Here is a 20,473-nt window from a genome sequence, read left to right as displayed (position 1 = left end):
TTCTCAGGGGACGCTGGCGGACCCCCTCAGGCGCCCGGCTGAGGGAGGGGCTGTGGCGAACGGGCCCCGCGCCTGGGCGTCGCCTCACGCCTGTGCCCCTCGGCAGGGAGAAGTGGAGGGTGCAGAGCTGCGGCTGTCCCGCATGGACCCCCATCTACCCGGCTCGGATCTGAGGTACCCCATCGGGGAAAGCTCCCTGGGAGGGTCAGCCGTACCCTTGGTAGTGAGGGGCGGGGACCGGTGAGGTGGTGCATCGCCCCCCGGCCCGTCTCTGGTTATAAAAGAGCTGTGGGGGTGTGTTTCTGATCTCCGCTTGCCAAAACCTAGTGAAAACTGCGGCTTTAAAAGAGTTTTCCCTTTTCTAAGCCTTAATTAGGACTTACTTTGATGGGCGTTTAGCTTTTAATGGGAGTCAATTAACTGTCGCTGGGAACACGAGAAGTAGGTGAGTTGCTTAGAGAGCCTCCTTAAAAATAGGGAAAGTTCTTTCCTGGGGACTTAAAGAAATGCAAAGAAAGCACCTTGCCAAAGTTTGAGGCTTCAAATACCCAGAAAGAAAGTTTTTGTTTATTTGTTAAAAAGCATTGAGATATTTGCCAAGCGATATAGACTGTCAAATGTTTTGTATTTTATGTAGTTTAGGCAACTCTTAAATTAAAAGTGTAAGCCTGCTTGGGTAAATAAGTTTATGTGATTATGTACTGATTTCTTCAGGCCTCTGAAGGCTGATTGCAAATTTTGCAGTATATTGTTTGAGTTAAGCCAAGGCTTTATTTCAGTTGTCCTCAAAACTTAAGTAAATTGAATGCTGATTTTAAAAAGTGACTAAAACGGGGCTTTTGGAAGTTGACCTTACATTAAGTTTGCTAAATCACAAATTCTGTGTGCCGTGGGAATTTCTAAAGATTGATAACCTTTTCCTTCCCTACTATATATCCAGAGCAGCTTTTTCTTGAGCATTTTCTGCAGACTTTTATTTTGGCCTACACATCTTCCAAGATTACATGAAGGAACTGTCAGGTGGAAAAAGAAAGTTTTGTGTTGACTTTGTAGTTCATATCCTTGACAACTTCATAAGACAAATTTTCTGCTTTATTGGCCTGAACTTGGAAAAAAAACCGTACCAACAGCTTATGTATTCTATTTGTTGTTTTTCTTATAGTGTTACTCCTTTGTTCCTTCTTATAAATACTGTTTGGAAGTACTGAGATTAATCTATTTTCCTTTCTTATCTCTGTGATCTTCGCAGATTTGCTCCCGAAAGGATGGTCCCTTTCAGTTTCCCTCTGTCAAAGTGTGCACTTTGGGACCCAATCCCTATGGGTGATGTTATTGGCTCACATATTGCCTATTACAGGTATGAATAACCTTTTTCTAAGTGGCTGAAGCTTAAAATAAATTAAGAATTATATGATTCCAAGCCTAGCTTTATCTTTTGAGCCTAGTGAATGACAAGGCTCAAAGGTAAAAGAAAGGGAAAGGAAAAAGAAACAACCTATGTGTTCCTTATAAATATATAGGGATTTTCATTGGAAAGACTTGAGAGTTTTCCTTTCTGTGGTGTATCGCGGTCAAGTGGGTTGGAGGTGCCTCATTGTAAAGTAACTTAAGTTTCTTTCAGTTTCCTTCCCATATGGAAAGGTGTAAAAGTAACTGCATACTTGTAGCTTTCTTTAATGTGTTTTTCCTTGTTTCTAAATATTTACAGAGAAAAAATATTTTTTTACAAACTGGATATAGATAGTGTGCTTCAAGTAAAACTTAAAACTAAGCATTTTGCTTGCTTCAGAAATCTAGATTAAAATGCCAAAACTTCTGATGGTTTTTTGTTTAGAATGAGTCTGGAGGGAAATGTGAAGCACTTGTGAATTTCTAGGGCAGGACGTTTCAAACCTGACTTTTGGAACAAATGGAGGGTAAAAATTGATCCTTATTACTTAACTGGGTAATTTCTATATAGATGCTATAAAAAAATCTTACTGTGGTTGTTAAAGCAAGCGTACGCGTACGTGGGCCTATAAGGGTGGACAGCAGTTACAGGTCAGAGGGGCTTCCACTTGTCCTTGCCACATAACGGTCTTTGAGTTAAAACTTGGAGGTTTTAATTTTAACAAAGTTTAAACCAAATTACTTTTATTTTGATGAAGGCAATTCACTTAGTCTTGAGCAGGTAGGTTATGAGCCATCATCACATTATTCACATAAACCAGTAGCTTCCCTTTCAACTTTGACCTCTTTCCAAGGCACTATTATATAAGCTATCTTAAGCTAAAATAATGTTGATCTGTTTACTTCTCTAGATTACAAACTTAGTACCTTTTTTTACTAAATAGTGATTTCATAATCACTTCATCTTTCTCCATATTTACATTCCTGTGTCTTTGAGCCCAGTCTGTTGCTGCTTTAAGCATCCACGCTAAATACTGTGCTGGAGTAAATAATGAGACACCACCATGTCAAAATTAGTTAAGCTATTTGTCCTATGCTGCTCTTTAAATTCAGACTTCTTAGAGGTTCTGTGTCTTAGCATAAGTATTTCTAACTTTTATAGCCTTCGATTAAAATAATTCCCTTGAGTTTATCTCTAGTTCTTGTTACAATGTTGCCCTTCAGATGAAAAAGCTTTTGTCTCTCGTTGTTACTTATTCTCCATAGAAAAAAGCTCTTCTCTCTCCTTGCTATTTATTCTCCACAGAAAAAAAAGTTTCCCCTCTGATGTTGTTTTGCTGGACTACTCAAGCCAAAATATTCTTGTTGAAATGATCATACAGAGCTTTATGTGGAGCCGCTCCAGTTAAAATAGGGACTTCTTGAATATGAGTACTTGGGGTGATGCACAGAACATGAGCAAAAATTCCATTGACATTTTATACAATGTTGTTAATTCTTACCTTTTTGTTGTTTGGGGCTTTGGGCTGTTTCTGTATATGTTCTTTTTAACTGACAAAAAATGTGGAACCTCTTGGAATATAATAAACACTTTGTTAAAAAAGCATTAAAAATAATTTAGATCTTATACTTGCTTATTGTCTCTTTTTAGAAACCCAAAGTTATCTATGATGGAGAAAACCTTGCGACTTGCCTATCGCCATGCTAAGCAGAATGAAAAGAAATTGTTTTCCTGTTTTTTGCTTGGGACTCTTGCAGCTGATGAAGGTAACTTTAAACATCAGGTAGACAGACAGTACTGGTTGGTTGAGTAAGCCATTATCAAGGAGCCTGAGTTGTTGCTCTTGGACTCTAACTTTATTTATTTATTTTAAAGCTGGGGAAGGCATAACGCTAACAATAGACCGCTTTGATCCTGGTCGAGAAGTTGCTGGTGGATCGGGCAAAATTCCAACTGCGTTTCTTCCTGGAGACTTTTTGATTCCCTGTACAATTAATGCCTGGGGACCTTCTTCAGATAATATTATAGTGCACAGTGCTGAAGATATCAGCTTGGCTTTCAAGGTAGGCAGCCCTGGGCAACTTTTGGGTCTCTTAAACAACAGACTGTCCTCCGGACACTGTATTATGTACAGGGCTTGATTTCCAGCCGCCATCAATTTCCAACACAGCACAGTTGTGGCTGAAGCAGGACTATTTAGTTGGTTATCTGAAATGAGCTTCTTGAGCATCATTGACAAGCGTATCAGAAAGTGCTAAAGTCAGTTGGCCTTCACAGGTGTCTAAAGATCACGGAGTCTTTAATCTTGGACTAAAATCTTGCTGTCTGACCAAAGCTTTTTAGCTGGTCTGACCACCAAAACCAGCATGACAACAGCGATTGCAACAAACTTACTTAAACAAGAAAAAACAGCTTTTTCTTTCAAACGTATCATGAATGAGTTGCAGTATTTATGCAATTGTTGATAAAAAGTATTGCTAGGCAAGTGACTTGCAAGAAAGCATGTAAAGTCTATGTGGGTTAGCAGTTACAGTTGAAATGTGTGCCTGTCACTTCTGTGCTCTGCTGTAGACGTGTAATCTAGTAAATACACCTTCCATTCCTGCAAATGTTTGCCTGTAGTTCTTGTTGTGTGTATTTTATAGTACAAATAATGCTTACATCACATCTAAAATTTATCATCATGATACATCCAGATGTTAAATACAAATTTCTTGAATGCAAGTAAGAAAACTTTTGATAGATCCCCTCAAGCCTTCTAGTTGCTTGTCATTTTATTATTTTTCATACAGTTTAAGTAACCTCAGGTTTATTCGTACATCATAAAGCAATGCTAAGATATGCATAGCTTAATTTCAAATATATTTTACGTTTTATTATGTTCAGTACAGCCATGAGCTTTGGAGACCTGGCTTAACAGCTTTTTATACAGTGCTTACTGCAATAGTGGCTATGATGAGTGATTTGAGTTCCCAGTGCAATACAACTTGAATTGTGGTAGTCATATGAAGACAATTTTCTGTATTTAAATTTTTTCTCTTTTCCCTCCTTCTAGGGTCTGCAGCACAGTCTGTGCAGTAAGGAATCACTGGATCTTTCTAAACTTCTCACCGTTAGAGCTCATATCGTTTTCACAGAAAACCTGGATAATCTACATTTTGATTTTCACTGGGCTTCTATTACCGCAGCAAATACTTTGGAATACACCCCTGTGAAGTCTGTCCCAATTATTCCCACAGCCCTAGCAAGAAATTTGAACAGTCCTATGAATATTGCACAGGTTCAAGGAACTTATAAATGTGGGTGAGTAAAGGGTGATGCTAAAGCTATCAAAGTTGCCTGGTAGTTTGTTGCATTTCCTAAAGCAGGTAGGAAGGTGAGATCTCAACCAGTGCTTTGCTTTTTGGTAAAATAACGGGCTCAAAAATAACGTAACTTCTTGGACTTGGAAAAATGTAAAATGTTATAAACAAGAAACAGGAAATGGGGTGGGGCAAAATTATTAACTGGTTCAGCAGGAGGAGTTCTTGCTTTTGACTTTAGTAGAAAGATCTTCCTACTGGGGCAGGAGGACACACCTCTAGTTAACATAATAAATATAATGAGCATCCAGCTCTTTAAACATTGTCAGTGCTTTTGAATGAAAATGAGAAGAATGTGAATCAAAGCTTTTTTCTGTTAATCGTGCTTATAGGATGCTATTGGGAAATCATTTTTCTGACTGATAGCTGATTTAGTAGGATGAACTAAGTGTACATCAAAGAAATAATTTGAAGCAACTGAATGTCATTTTATTTGGACCTTGTGAATGCCTCTCTGAAAGTTACTCTTCAAATTTAACACAACTTGCAATTCTGGATTTGTTGTGACTACCATTATAGTAAGCAAATATGGTCCTTGGTATAGTTCTTTGATACCCAGGGAAAGGATAAAAAGCTGAGGAATTGCTGTAAGTGTAGAGGAAGAGTGGGTTTGATTATTTTTTTTTTCTGAACGTTTTTCTTACAGTAGTTTCTAAACTTGTATTTGTGTCCTCGTGGTTTGTTTTTTTTTTTCTGAAAGACTGACTTCCAAAATGCTAAAAAAACCCCCAATTTCTGCTTTGTTTCAGCTACCTTACTATGGACCAGACACGAAAATTGCTTTTGCTGCTTGAGTCTGATCCCAAAGCTTATACTTTGCCATTAGTTGGAGTGTAAGTGTTTGGCTCTGTTTGTACAGATTAATACACATACTGATTTGAGATGTATTTGAGGGATTTCATCGTGGAAACTTAGTAATGGAATAGTAATTGGATATTTCTTCTTTCTTTTAGTTGGCTGAGTGGAGTTACTCATATCTGTAGTCCTCAAGTCTGGGCCTGTTCCTTGCGATACTTATTCAGTTCTTCAATTCATGAAAGGCAAGTCACTTTTATCTACAAAACATAGAAACTATTGGCTGCCTAAAAACGCATTCCACAGAAATGCCTGGCAACGTGGCCTCTATTCAAAGATATTTGAGGGAATTCTGTAATTTATATAGGAGGTCGAGCTATCTGTTTTAATTGTTCTTTCTGTTTTGACTTCTGCCTCACAAATTTTCTGTGACTAAAGTGTTAGAAAGCTGTCTCAAAGACAGAAAAGGGTAAACATTAATATCACTAAGGTCACTGCATTTTAGTTTAAATAAGGACGAGCAAGCAGGAAATGCCAGTTTAAACAGTGGTGGGATTTTGGTTTCAAATTTTTCTTATGGGTGTTTTCTTTGACGTAGGCTTTCTCCCTGGTTGTATCTGACCAATATATTGAAGCATATTAATTTGCAGCTAATGCTTGTCTTGTTGTGACTTCCTGCTAAAAATTCTGGTTTTATAGTTTTTGCATTCTGATTTTTTTTTTTTTCCATTGTGATGTTAGTAGATAATCATTCCTCATTCTCTGCATCTTTTCACTTGTAACATTTACTAAGTTCTCTTTATATGGAAGCTGGCAGGGAGTTCAGGTGTTTATAGTTTAAAACTGCTCTTCAGCTAAATGAAACTTTAAAATATGCTGTATGCATAAGAATTTCTTCTGCTTGACCACGCTTGCTTTTAAATTATGAAATAAATCCACATTTGGTGAACAGATGTGTCTGTAATTGCAGAATAGACTTTTTTTCCCTTAATGATTTAAATATGCCCAAATACAGATAAGAGCCCAATTAGATTATTAGATAGGCAAGTTAGATGCTTGACTCTCATTAACTTTCAGTCATTCCATCTTGGAAGTGAATTAGGCAGATTTGATGAACCACGCAAACAGAATTAACCTCTGCAGACTAACCGCTTAATCTGTGCATCATAAATTTTTAACTCTAAAGTTGTAAGTATAACTTTAAAGTTGTATGTGAATGTGTTTTTCAAGCATCTTGTTCCTACTGCTTTCTTTATCATATATACTACTTTCAAAAAAACCAACAACAAACAAACAACACCCACCTGCCCCCCCCCCCCCCCCCCCCCCAAACAAGTGCATTACAAGTGCTATAAAAAGAAAAACTGTTCTGGAAGTAGTACTAACTTTTCCTGGAAATGCACATTATTTTTATTATCCTTGATCTTTTGTGTTAAGTGTCGACTGTTATTACTCACTGTTTTAACCTGTAGAAAAAACTCCAATATAGTTTTTATTAAAAAAAAAAAATAATATCTCTTTGCTAATGAGCTTTTTTGGAATATTTAGGGATAAATGAAACAGTCTTTATAATACATCTTCAATTGAATTACCAAAAAATTCACAATATCATTTTTACATATGTTTTCTTCTATAGCATGATTGAAATCTTCTCAGGATTCATTTAAATTGCTAAGTGATCCTAAAGGTTTGAGCTAGAAAAATAAAAGAATTATTCCAATTTCTCTATTTTGCTTTGATTCTTGAATGTGGCATCACTCATAAGTCTGTCTACTCGGTACCACTCAAAATGCAGTGATTCATCAGTTTGCTAAACTGTGTGATGGTTTCCTCAATATATTGAGAAACTAAAGGCTGCCTTCTTGTTTCTTAATTTTTTTTTATGATGTATTTTTTTTCTCTTCTAGGGTTTTTTCAGAATCTGGGAGTTTTCTTATTGTGCTTTATTCATTGACACACAAGGAGCCAGAGTTTTATGAGTGTGTTCCATGCAGTGGACAGACTGAACTAGGGTTTCAGATCTTGACTTGCAAAGAAACAGTACACCTCTTCAAAGTAAGTGACTTGGTTTCCTACTGCGTCCTGGTATTTTAAAGTACTTTTAGTATAAGTACTTAAAGGAGGAGTCGCTATAATGTGACTCAAATGGAACTGCAGCATTTGAAAATTATGTAGCTTTATAAAGCTACCTTTTTTACAGTGATTACTGTGGATTCAGAGTTTGTCTCTCAATTTGAGATGACCTCCAAATTCAGCCACTGCTTCCTCTTCTAATAGCATTAAGAATCTGTCTTTTAAAATGTAGTGTGCTGTGTTGGACTTGGTTAGCGCTCCTTCTTACTAGTGACCTTTTGGCTTTGAGCAGAGATTCTGATGTCGTATAGCATTGGTTAGTCTGGTATGCTCTGTGTATGCTGGACACATCTGACCGACTGCTATGGGTGACACATATCAGTGCTTTCTGGAGGGCAAAGCTGGGGACCTTGTGCTTTGCTTCAAGTTGAATGCAAGAGGGAACGCAGTGGTAACTAATCTGCAGGTCCCTTGCTACGCTACAGTAACAAAGCAGGAACAATTTTATCTTTGTGCAGAGTATCTATTTGAAAGAATTTGATGATATGATGTCTGGGAGATAACTAGTAAGGTTTGAGAAAAATCTAGGAAATCTTTGTTCATTATGTGTTTTCCTGGACTTGTGCAGAACCTGAAGTTGAATTGTTAATTGCTTGATATATGCTCCTATGGTCTGGCAAAGAAGCAGCTAGTGCAATGTGTGTCCTGTGCTGTTCAGTTTCCAAATAAATTTCCCTGTTGAGGGCTGCCTTCCACCTTTAGCCTAGGTACAGCTTGGCTTTCTGAAGATGACAGGGCTCTTAGTAACAGGCTTGCTTCTGTTGTCTCCAGAACTTGCACAGCTGTGGTGTGTGAAACAGTATAGGAGCAGTTGACTGTTTCCTATAGTGGTGAAGGCTTGTGGAAGAGTATCTAAGCAGTTACAGCAAGGAAGCATCTGCTCGTGGCTATAATTAGGCCAACTACTTTAGAGTAGCCCGGGGAGCAGCGTTAAACAGGAAGGGAAGTTGCCTGCCTCCTTGTAGTGGTGAAAGAACTGAGAATTGAAAGTAGAGGACAAGCAGCAAATAATAAGATATAAACGTCCTTAAAATGATTTCTTTGGGAGTAGTACCTCAGTGATTAAAAGCTGAAAGTTTCGTGCTTCACAAATACAGAAAATTTCATTCCAGAATGTTGAACCTTCAGACAAGAACACTATCCACTTTGAGTTGAGTGCAGAAAACCAAAATGCAGAAACTGAGTTCTTCAGCAGAGTTTGCAAGAAACTTCCTATCGCAAGGTAAATCTATCAGATGTCATTTATAAGCAAAAGTTAATATTTCCTGGGTTAAGTTTTTTTTGATCTCTGCTGTGCCAGGTGTCGGTTTAGCTGTGCATACAGTGATCTTCTCACATTAAGATCTGTGTATGGGCTTTTGCTTATTCCTAGAGTTAATAGTCTTCAAGTAAGATGGTCAAGCTGACCATATTGCAAGAGAAACTACTTGTAGTTTTACTCTTGATACTGGTGGTTGTAATTTATACAGTGGATGTTTCTAAAAAGGCTTCCTTACTGATGGAGCTTAGTTCACTGTATTAAGCTTTCTCTGAATCTATCCTTTGACGTAAATCTCTAATTGAAATCTACTTAAGTTGGTGAAAATTCCTTTTTCCATACGACTTTTCAGAGCTGCAAAACCCGGATAGGTTGAAACTTAGGGATTTTTAAGAACCTCAATTATTCATCAAATTTTTATCTGTGACTGAGAAGGCCTTTATTTTCCTTTAAGCAATGTTACAGTCTTTACTGTAGCACTCCCTATCTTTCTAATATAAATCAGTGCTTTGCTGTTAGAACGTCATTTAAAAGGTGTGTATGACTGAGGGTGTGGGGAGAGAGTGTTACTATCTTTTTGCCCAAAAGCAGCATTTGTATTTTCACTGATCTTAGACCTGTTTGCTGTGTGAACTCTCTAGCTAACCAGGGAGGAGATGCATAGCAACTGCTTCTTGAAAAAATGATGCTGATATTGCACTGTAGATGGCACAGTGAAAAACATGAAGATTCATGTTACTGCTGCCTAATCTGACATGCAAACATCTTTAGTTTGATTTATGTTGGTTTTAGTCCTTCCCAAGGCTGCTCGCCCAGCAAGTTGTCAGCAAGTGATCATGACTCTGGTGTAGAAGATGAGGATTTATCCCCCAGACCAATTCCAAGTCCTCACCCAGTGAGTCAACAGGTAATTAAGTAAATAATTGTTCTAGGCATCTCAGATGTGACACTTAGAGCAGCAAAACTCATTGTAAGGGGACTGAAGACTATAAAGCTTCTGTCTCAAAGCGCTAGCAAAGGAAAAGAGAGCTGAAGAAATGGACTGAGAGTCTCAACTCCTGCTGTAGTTAACCTGCCTTTTTTTCCAGGATTATAGGCATTTTAGTTCCTGTATATGCTAGGATTTGAGTACACAGGTAGTAGGTTCTACTTTGGGAATGTTGGTACCATTAAATGGAAGAGCTGTGGTGTCTGAGGCAAAGATAGAGGCAGCAAACTTGTGTATTTCTGGGTAAATGAAATCAAGACCTTCTGGTCTGTATATTTTACTGAAGCATATATTTCATATAATGAAATAGCAGCCCTCATACAGAATAGGTCTAGAAGGATGTGACAGTTGTGGATTATAAAATATGTTCTGTTTCACCTGTCTACTAGGTCCGAGAATAGTAAGAGGGAACATGTAGTCCACTTCTTGAAGGGGGAAAGATCCATACTCTGAAATGTGCTCCAGGATGACATGTAGCATTCATTTGGTAGACACGGCCATTATGCCATATGAAAGCAATTTTGGCTTCTAAGACTGATCCTAGAGATCATCTGGATCTGGATTGTCCAATCTTTAGAAAAGCATTCAATATGTAGTTGGTTTGGAAGTGGTAATGGTCATATACTGATTTTAAATGAAAACATATTCTTTGAAATTCTTCGTGTGAAGAGCTGAAAGACAATATTTTACAATGATCTTAAACTTGCTTGTGTAATTGTTCCTTCAGGTTACCAGGATCTTTCCTTCAGTTCCTGAACTATCACTTGTTTTGGAAGGGAGTTTCATAGAAGCAGGACAATTGTCAAAGCCTATGGGGACTTCAAATGCTAAAAGCCTACCCTCAGCACTACATCAGCGTAATAAAAAGAAAGGGTGCTTGCGATCTACATACTACCCCACCCAGCACTCTGAAGACAAGCAAAACTCTCCTGTTAACATGGGAGATCCCTCTTTGAGGCAATTGCCAAACCATTTAAACCAGAAAATTCCAACTTCAGGGCCTTCCAGAGGAAAGCAAACTGTACTACAGCAACAGTTGCACTGTAAGAAAGCATGCCCTCAATCAAGAAAAAGTTCTGGATCATCTTCTCCTTCAACCCCTTGTAGTGGGCCTTCCCCGGATACATCTGTGCATCGTCCCAGAAAGCCACCGGAAAGACTTGTATTAAATCCCGATGGAATCACACAGCAGGGAGAACATCCAATTAAAAGAACATCGATACCCAGTTCCAAGCAGCTTCCTGCTGTTACGCAGCCAGACCTCTACACCCCTGCTTTTTCACCACAGATATGCAGAAGACCACCAGAACTTCAGGTGCCAGTTCAAGTGCCACCTTGCTGTCCAGCCAGTGCATGCAACTGTCAGTTTCCTGCTTCCCTCCAATATAATCCGATAAATTCATGGCAAGGAATTGGTAAAATTAGCCCCAAACATGGAGCGGAAATCCAATCAGAGATGGCTCAACAGAATCTATGTGCAGCGCTCCATCAAAATATCATTTGTCCAAATATTTGCTGCAATCCAGGATATACCACGAGCAGCCCTGTAAATGTGAGATATCATGGGAAAATGGGGAACTGTTCTTTTGACAATAGCTTATCACCTGGAATAAGGCTGCCTTCAAGTGCAAGCCCCTCTAGTCTGCAGTTTTGTGCAGCCCACTCACCGTGCCTGCACGTGCCTACTTCTAAAGCAGGATCAGATAATGGAATGATGGGATTATCTCCAGATGCATACCGGGTTCTTACAGAACAAGATAGACAACTCAAATTACTTCAAGCTCAGGTTTGTGGAAATGGCAGCTTTCTCCTCTGCCCTCTTAGTGATTATGCTTTGATAGTTCCCCTGCCAAAGGAATTAAATTAACTGTTGTCCATCCTTGTTGGAACAAGAGAGCCTGTCATACCAGCTGCGGTTTGGGGATAGAGGAGGGTCCTGATTAGCTCTGCTAATTGGTGTCCCTTAGATGAAAACTATTTGACTCTCGCCTAAATTTTGCATTTATTTTTATTGTGTTTCCATAACATCATTTCCCTTTTAGCAGACTGTTCTGTAATGCAAACAGATATGCCTTCAGTATAAATGCTTTCCTATATGTATATGCTTGCCTATATAAAAAAATTTCCTGCATAGGCTATAGACTTTGGAATTATTGTAAGCTTACAGGTGAAGCGCAGAACACTTGTGTGTTGCTTTGCCCACCTTCAAGCCTGCAGCTTCCTGAGCTGTTGAGGCTGTTGCTTTGAAAACTTCAGTTGTCTGTCTGCAGCAGACTGGCAGGATTCGTCAGGTGTTTGTTGCTGTGCTGGAAAATTGGGCTTTGGTGGTCTCACTAACTTCTGTTTTGATACCAGGTTAAGTTTCTTCAAAATATCGGCCTTTTACGCTGCTGCCCCTGTGTTTTGCAGGGTATGATTTGGGGCTGAAGAGCCAGAGTTTAAATATTGCTGCTGGTGATGAATTATAGGAATAGGAAAGTTGTTCACAATACATAGTTTTCCTGCTTAAACTGGAAAGTTGCAGCTGAAAGAAGCTTTAGGTATAGTTTCTGTATGTAAAATCAAGCTCTCAAAGCATGGATTGTACATGAGAGAGGGAAACCTTTCCTTAATGCATAAATGCAACCTTCACTGTTAGGATATTTCCCCGTGGAGCTGTGAACTAATTGGTGAACAGGATGGATGCAAATACTAGAATGAAGATTGCCTGGGCAACCTTAATTTTATCATTTAAGTGCTTGGGTTTGTAATTAATACAAAGTTGATTTAGCGTGGTGTAGGGACAGTTGGCCTATAAATGCTTGGCTGGTAAGTCGGTAATAGGCTTTGTGTATGAATGAAAGGGACAGAGAGTACTTCCAAGTGTAGTGCAAATAGGCTTTACTCAAGTTGCCTCGGTGTAGTTCTGCCAACGTGCTTAAAACCTCTTCTCTGCTGGCTCTGCCAGCATCACAACTGATGGTTTGATGTATGCTGCATGCACTGCTGAGAACTGGAAGGTTATCAGACGTCTGTGGCAGTGCAGCCTGGATTTGAATCCAGACCTTAGAAGAGCCTAATTTAGCAATTGGCTTTTCCCTTTTGCACTTTGTATTTTATTGCACGAATTATAACTTTCTGATAACCATTACAGATCCAACGCTTATTGGAAGCACAGGCTCGTCAGGCTTGTTCCTCTGAACCAGCTGCATCTAGCCACGCTCTGCAGCCAGAGACGCAAGGGGACTTTGTTTCTATGGAAACACAACCCTCGCCAGCTTCTCGCTCGAGGAAAAGTGTGAGCATTGCTGTGAGCACAGGTAATGCTTTATTCTTTAAAAATAGACTGGTATCACTTTTTCTGGATGTTTCTGTGATTTGTTTGGGTGTGGAGGGAATGTTTTGCAGAAGTGCTGAACATACACAAACATGCACCTGGATACAAAAACCAGCTAAGTTCTCTAGGTGTTATTTGCAAGTTTAGGCTGGAATTACTTCTGTCTTTGGGCTGCAATAGCAGCGATCGCCATCACTGGAAGAATTATTTTTCCAATAGCTTTAGCAAGGTCATCTATTTTAAAATGTGCCTTATTGAAAGAAAGAAATCCACACCTTTTTTTTGAGTTAATACACTGTTTTGAAAAGTAATACCTTCTATCCCATCTGGTGTTCAATTACATACAGTATTGATGCTTTTTGTAAGTCATGCATTTACATGCATGGAGAGGAGACTGTATTTGCTTTAATTTTAGCAAGTTAGGCAGCTGTGTTTGGAAAGCTACATATTAATGCATTGGTTCCTGTTAAAACCACAATATTTCCATGGATAGTCTGGAGGAAGTTTTCAAGCTCAAGGTCAATGCATTAAAGTGCTTTAATACAACTATTTATTTTTATCAAGTATGCTTTGGAAGAAACTAGGACTTGACTGATGTTTTGGCAACTCTTAGCTGTTCTAAACCCTGAATCACTTTTTAAATGGTGAAAAAAAAAAAAAAAGACCTGAATGCGAGGAAATGATTCCTCTAGCTTTACAAAGCCAAAGGGCCTCAGAAGATAGTAATGACTTTCCTTAAATGAGTAAATCTCTAATTCTCTTCTAGGTGCTAGCTTATTTTGGAACACAGCCTCAGAAAAACAAGATGACTCCATACCACAAGGAAAAAAAGAAGATGAAGAGATTTCTAAGGAAGACATAAGCATTTCAATTAATGCTGAACAAGATGCAAGTAATACAAGTATTGCCTCTTCCTTAAAGGTGGTGGACATGCCCAGCTTTGTAGACAGTGTTCATCCTGTGGAAGAAGGAACTAATCAGAACACTCTCCAGTAAGTAACCAGAAATATCTTGTGTTCACATAATAAGCTGAACTGCCTTTCATAAGTTACTACTTTCATGATTATTTTTTTTTTTTTTCAGGAATTATAAATAGTCACCTGACTTCAGTTGTTGTGTTCCTTCCCTTCTTTGTTTTTTTTAATTATGCTTCAGATGGTTCAGCTCACGAAAACACAGTTGCCTTTAGAGTCTGCATTTATCAGTCATGCACGTTTAGGTAGCCTACCTATCAGCAGCAGCTGATGGCAAAAGCCTTTAATTTGGAAAAGCGTGTACAGGGCTGGCAGTTCCTTTCTTACCTTAAATCCTGAGGGAGAACGGGGACACTGATCACAGAATCACAGAATCACCTAGGTTGGAAGGGACCTTTTAAGATCATCTAGTCCAACCGATGGGGGGGAAAAAAAAAAAAAAAAAAATGATGTAGTCGTTCGTTTTCCTACAGTGGCTTTTCCCTGTCAGCATTCACAACCTTTTCAGTTTTGAAGGGCTGAGGATGAGGGGTTTATGATTATGTGACTTCCCTGAATTTCTCTACATTTTACACCTAACTACTTTGTCTAATCAATGCAGCTACAACTTCAGTGCTGCTAATTTAATTATTTTTAAGCTCAAATTCTTTATAGTGCAATGATTAATCTCAGCCTAATTTGGGAATTGATTTTAAAATATTTTTAATTATCTATATGGATGTTATTTTTACACAAGGAATAGCTCAACAATTTAGCGCTTTTAATGATCTAATATTCTCTAAGTAGAAAAAGCCAAAGGAGGGTGAATACCATTCCAGTTAAATTAGGTTTCTAAAATAATCATATTGTGAAAGATTATGATAATTAAGCTATAACTTAAATATTCATAGTCCTTTATTAAAGTATTATCTGCAAACATTTACTGCTACCATAAACGTTAATGATTCGAATCAGCCTTTTGAACATTGTGTTTTAAAGAGATGCCATCTTGAGGTTCTCTTCAACTTGGATTCCTAAACCTGTAAAATTGCTGTATCTTATAGTAAGAATGTAGAGTGTCACCCAGATTTCTTTGAGGAGGAGGGGAACATTTTGGGGAATGATGAATAATTGCTAGTGTAACAGTAACTGATAACCTACATTGACTATCTAGTATGTCACGTGATTTAAATCTTATCGCTTTCAACACAGGCAATTGATCAGCTGAGTTCTGAAATTCCCTTATCTTACACTTGTCTCCCAAGGAGGAACGGGGAAGGGGAGGAGGGTCACTGGAGGATCTCCTCGGGATGATAGTACTATTGATATGTCTGGTCTCAAAAGGTCTACACGATGCACACACCAGCAAGCTGAAGGGAATGCGGAGCATCGCACTGTAACTCGATCTGGAATATTTACACTTTTTACCTGGAAACTTCAGGATAGATTATGGTTCCTCTTTCACATCTGCTATTGAGAAGTATTTCAACTAAGTGTTTGTTCTCAGTTCGCGATACTCAGTGTGCATTGTGTATGTGTGTGTATTTGCACTAGTGTCTTTGAGAAATTTTGAGAGCATTTTTAAACTACTACAGGAATCTCATTATCAGTTACTCACCTTGGTAACAATGGCTATTGGAACAAGGCATGTTTCAGAACGTGTGGAAGATATTTACTCCTACAGGCTTTTAAGTGTCCATAAAAATGCTGAAAACATAAGACAAACTCCAAATTGTTAATAACTTTATCTTCATCTGCTTTACGGTTGTCATAGAGTGTCATTGAGTTTTGACTAGTCCAGAGAAGCCATTGCCATTTTCACATCATCTTCTGAAAAACTAGTCAGGCTGTTGTAGATTCACACAGCGAGGTGTTTTTCCTCAGTCCTCAATTGACTTTTGAAAGAAAACGACTACAGAAAGGAGCAAAGCCGCAAGCAGTAGACAAACCAAGAAATGTTAGGATCTGTTTCCAGCAGTTGGATTTTTCTCCTTTTCTAGTGTTCATGAAAAGATATGTACTTTCACGTGTTTATGAAAAGATACGTAGTGATACTTGTACTTTTTGTGTTTCAAGGAAACATCTAGGTGTCTCGGTGTTCTCTTTCAGAAACGGAAATATTTCCCGAGCACTTGTTCGCGGTTCATCCCTGGAAGAAAGTATTAGCGTGTCTTTACAGAAAGAACCAACAGAGGGAGCCAGCAACCGTGTGGTGGTAACAAGTGAGCAAAGCTCGGAGCCACCCGCCTCGTTGCTGCCTCGGCGTCCGTCAGAGGATAGGAAGCTTTACCAGGACTTACTGGTAATTCATTTAAATTTGATATCCCGCACTGAATGCAGCAGTGAAAACAGCACGCTGCTGATGTTATGATGTGGTATTGGCATGAATGAAAGTTGCGTCCGGCTTTCAAGTTCACGTTACGCTCTACAGAAAAGTTCCATGTTTTTGGTTCTTTCTTTTTTAAGGTTTAAGTGGTTATTCTGTACTTCACTCTTCCATGCATACAAGCACTGTCTAATAAATCTTCAGTTCCAAGATAATGTCAGTTGATAACTTCCCAAATTAGTGCCCTTTAAAATAGCATAGCATTTTACCTTCAAGTACCTTAAAGGGCAGATACTTTAATCCTGAAGAATATCAGTGTGTGATGTGGTTAAATTCAGAACAGACTCTTATGGAAAGCTTGAAGTGTAAGATATTCCAGTGTTTGACTACATTGCTGTGAGTTTACCTGATTGTATCTGAACTGAATCTGAATTTGGCTGCTTTGTCAGAATAAGCTGTTAACCCATCTAGTTGTATTTTAAGTTGCCTAAGAATAAACCAGGATTTTTGGGTCATGATGTTCTTGTCCATGTGCTTTCTCCCCTACTCCCTTTTTTTATAGGGCCAAGTAAACCACCTCTTAAAGTCCTCAGAAGAGCAAGATCGCTTCCTTGTAAAATCAGGAATTGTTGATGATGATGATGGTCCGAAGTATCAGGATATTGATGACAGAACAGAAATGGCTTCAGAGACTGACGTGGGAGTGGGGGATAAAGAGAGTGTGATTAGTGCTACGCTCAAACAGCTGAAGAGTCTCGGAGTGACAATTGACTCACCTGGCAAAATGAAGAAAAATACACACAAAGTGGAGAATGCCAGGTGAAGTATTAGTTGTTTTGAGTAGTAATGTGTAGATCTAACCAAAAATGAAGATTGGCTCAATGAGCAAAGAGAAGGGACTGTGTTCACTGCCACTGGGGATTTGTTTGGCAACTTGATCCACATTTTCTGCAACGATGAAACACTGGCTCATGCTAGGGGTATTTCAGATAGGTTTAAGAGCTCTGCTAGCAAAACTCAGATTATTTAAATACAACACAAGTAGCTCTAGCTGTTAGAGCATCTGGTGATTCTTAAAGTATTGTGCATGCAGTAGCACAATTCCCTAGAATAATAACGAAGCTGCTTGAGTGACTTCAATCCTTTGGGCTATGTCAAAGTATTCCAGAGAAACACTGGACTTGGGAGGCTGAACGTTAAGCAGCTATATATTTTTTCGCTGCTGCTTAACCCTTGTCTTGCACTTCAGCAGTATAAGTGAAATTGTTATCAGGGCTTTGATATGTAACCAAAACCAGGTCTGTCCTAATCATTCGTTATTGTGAGTGCTTTGACTTGAAACGGGGAGGCTGCAGTGCCTGGGGAGGGAAACAGCCTTGATGAAACAGAAGAAGGTGCAGAAGTAATTTCTGAAGAAGGTGTTTGAGGCACGGGAGTATTTACTTATGTAGTTGCTTAGGCATAGGCTGACTGCCTGGCACAGCTTCGCTTTCATCCTTATTGTCGTCTTGATACTAGTATGTAACTGTTAGGTAAACAAAAAAATAATCTAACCATCTCCTAATTAATCTCTTAAGCTATGTATCAAAAGCGGTTTCCAGTCATACAGTTTCTAAGCTTTCTTTTATCCTTTTCACTTGAGTTTTAACAGCCATTTTTCTGGAATTTCTGGTGTATCTTCCTGGCTGGAGAGTTTCACAGTGTTCTTTTAATGTCAATAATATGCTAATAAGTGAACCCATAAGACAAGACTGGAATTCTTGGGATTTTTTTCTTCAAGCTTGGGGAGTGGGGAGGGATTCTTCTTTCTGCCACGTTTGTGACTGATAAACAATTCTGAGAAAAGGCCTACACCTCAGTACGGAAGGAAACAACAGTATAAATTCACAGCATAATTAGTGGTGGTTCATCTGAGCCAGGAGTTTAGTCTCCCTAAGCAAACTTCAGAATCTCTGCTCGCTGAAATAAGACTACTCTTAACTCCCAACACAAGGAGTTTGGGTTTATGAACTAGTATAAGATGCTTGTACTAAATGCACTGGTTTATAACCGCTACCAGTGTACCAGAGCTTGTCCTTTCAGTCTTTAAGCACCTAACGTATACAAGAAATTAGTGTACAAAGCAACTGAACGAATGAGCATTTCCTGTACTGAAGGATGCCTTCAAAAAGTAGAACCTTGCAGGCTTCTGAAAACAGATACTATGTCAGAGTTTCTGTAAAAAGCCTGGATGGAATTGGCATGCGTTGGGAAAGAGTTGTTCTTGGTCTCTGTCATTGTATCTTCTACGGAGATAGAAATTTTGGGTTGGATGGCCGCATCTAGAGTCTTAGGATCAGAGACATACAATCTCATGTTCACTGGTGAGACGAGACCAAGAGCTCAAAACCAGCTCTGAAACCTACTAGAGGGAGGCTCTTCGTCGTACAAGGGTTTTGTTTAGCATTGAATCAGAAGGGAGTATCACTAATTCTGTAACACGGTGTTAGGGTGCTATTGGTGTGAGTAGCTGGAGAGCTGCTTTTTAGTGTGTGCAGAACGTGTGATCTTAGCACTGAGCAGCCTGGTCGAGCTGCAGTGTTCAGAAGGAAGGAGAAATCGGTACAGCAAGCAAAAATTAAATTACTAGATTATATTGTGAAATGCTTACTTTTCCTGTGATGCTAAACTAACTTTTTGATTGCTTTATTTCAGCATCTTAGCGTGCATAAATCCTGAAGCAGTGGTTCCTGGGCTAAATTATATGTCATTTGCCAATGTCAGCATGTGTGGCTTAACTCCTAACGTCGTTGATCTGAGCATGGAAGCAAACGCTATAGCACTCAAGTATCTCAGTGAAAATCAATTATCTCGACTTTCTCTCAGTCGCTCAGGCCAGAATCCTCCTGCGGATTTCTGTTTCCAAGACCTGTTGCATACAAATATGGACAAGAGCATGGTGGGGCTTAGCTTAATTTCACCAAACAATATGTCTTTTGCAACCAAGAAGTACATGAAGCGATATGGGCTGATACAGGGCAGTGACAGTAGCGAAGATGAAGAGGAACTGCAGGTTCAAGATGGCAATTCTGGCACTGTCAAAAGTGAAAGCGTGCTGGACAAAAACTGCACCCCTGTGTTGGATGGCTTCAACCACTGGACTGAATTATCCAAAAGAATTGGTGAAAGACTTCCCATTCATCTAAAAAGTCGCAGCAGAGAGTTGACTGCTAATGCTTCTCCACCTGAATTAAACAGCCCTGTGTTAAGAAATATTACAAATGAAATTTTTCCTCCCAGAGCGGATCAAGCCGATGACGACTCAGTTCAGATTTTAAAGGATTTAAAACCCAAACCCAAATTGTTACGTGGGAGGGTTGAATTCACTGAACAACCTGGCAGGAAAGACGAAGGAGATATTCAGGTCTTCCCTGGAAACCTCCATACTCCAGCCCTCGAAACGTTAAACCAGTCGAACAGCATGAATTCTGTTGGCACCATTCTTGATGTGAAACAACTCAGGCAGTTGCCAAAGTTATTCTGAACGTCCCCCAAGACGGCTGGCAACCACGGCTTCGAATCTGAGAGGGACCTCTCTGTAAAGGACTATGGGGAAACCAGGGATTAAGTGATCTTTGAGGAGGTCACTTTGTTGTAGCAACGTAAAACTTGCAGAACTGAGTTTTCAGCCCAGGTCAGGGACAACCACCTCTAAACGCTGGTTGAGTCAGTGCTGAGCAGCACTGAGGTATGTGTGCACTTTTGTTTACAGTTAGGCGTGATTTTAAAGTATCTAAAAGGTCAATCAATGTGCTCTCAATATACTTTTAACAATGATGCTTATCTAAGTCATCTTTTGACTTTTTTAAAACACTGACTTTTCCATGTTCGTGCCAACTGTGAGCCATCGATACAGTGTGTGGCAGAGCAGGGGCAGCACAGCTAAAGCACTAATGTCTAGAAATTTGCTCAA

At 39.1% G+C, this 20,473-nt stretch overlaps 1 protein-coding gene across 1 annotated transcript; it reads left to right on the top strand.

Annotated features, from left to right (window-relative positions):
• Window positions 1-142: 142 nt before the first annotated feature.
• Window positions 143-20,044, top strand: STIL (STIL centriolar assembly protein). Its single transcript, XM_074151963.1, has 16 exons — window positions 143-174; window positions 1,250-1,357; window positions 3,041-3,156; window positions 3,266-3,453; window positions 4,446-4,693; window positions 5,502-5,585; window positions 5,706-5,792; window positions 7,455-7,602; window positions 8,793-8,902; window positions 9,731-9,845; window positions 10,654-11,712; window positions 13,060-13,225; window positions 14,009-14,234; window positions 16,305-16,497; window positions 17,084-17,340; window positions 19,216-20,044. The coding sequence occupies exons 1-16, from the start codon at window positions 143-145 to the stop codon at window positions 20,042-20,044; spliced, it is 3,966 nt and encodes a 1,321-aa protein (XP_074008064.1).
• Window positions 20,045-20,473: the final 429 nt, after the last annotated feature.

Source organism: Numenius arquata, chromosome 8, assembly GCF_964106895.1.
Source record: "Numenius arquata chromosome 8, bNumArq3.hap1.1, whole genome shotgun sequence".
Taxonomy (NCBI): Eukaryota; Metazoa; Chordata; class Aves; order Charadriiformes; family Scolopacidae; genus Numenius; species Numenius arquata.
This window is presented reverse-complemented; position numbering and strand designations above follow the sequence as displayed.

What these genes read in the sequence shown, in the direction of transcription:
- STIL (XM_074151963.1), top strand. Translation starts at nt 143, where the DNA reads ATGGACCCCCATCTACCCGGCTCGGATCTGAG. An exon ending in ATATCAGCTTGGCTTTCAAG is followed by an intron (nt 3,454 to 4,445) that starts GTAGGCAGCCCT and finishes CCCTCCTTCTAG; the next exon opens with GGTCTGCAGCACAGTCTGTG. An exon ending in AGCTTTACCAGGACTTACTG is followed by an intron (nt 16,498 to 17,083) that starts GTAATTCATTTA and finishes CTTTTTTTATAG; the next exon opens with GGCCAAGTAAACCACCTCTT.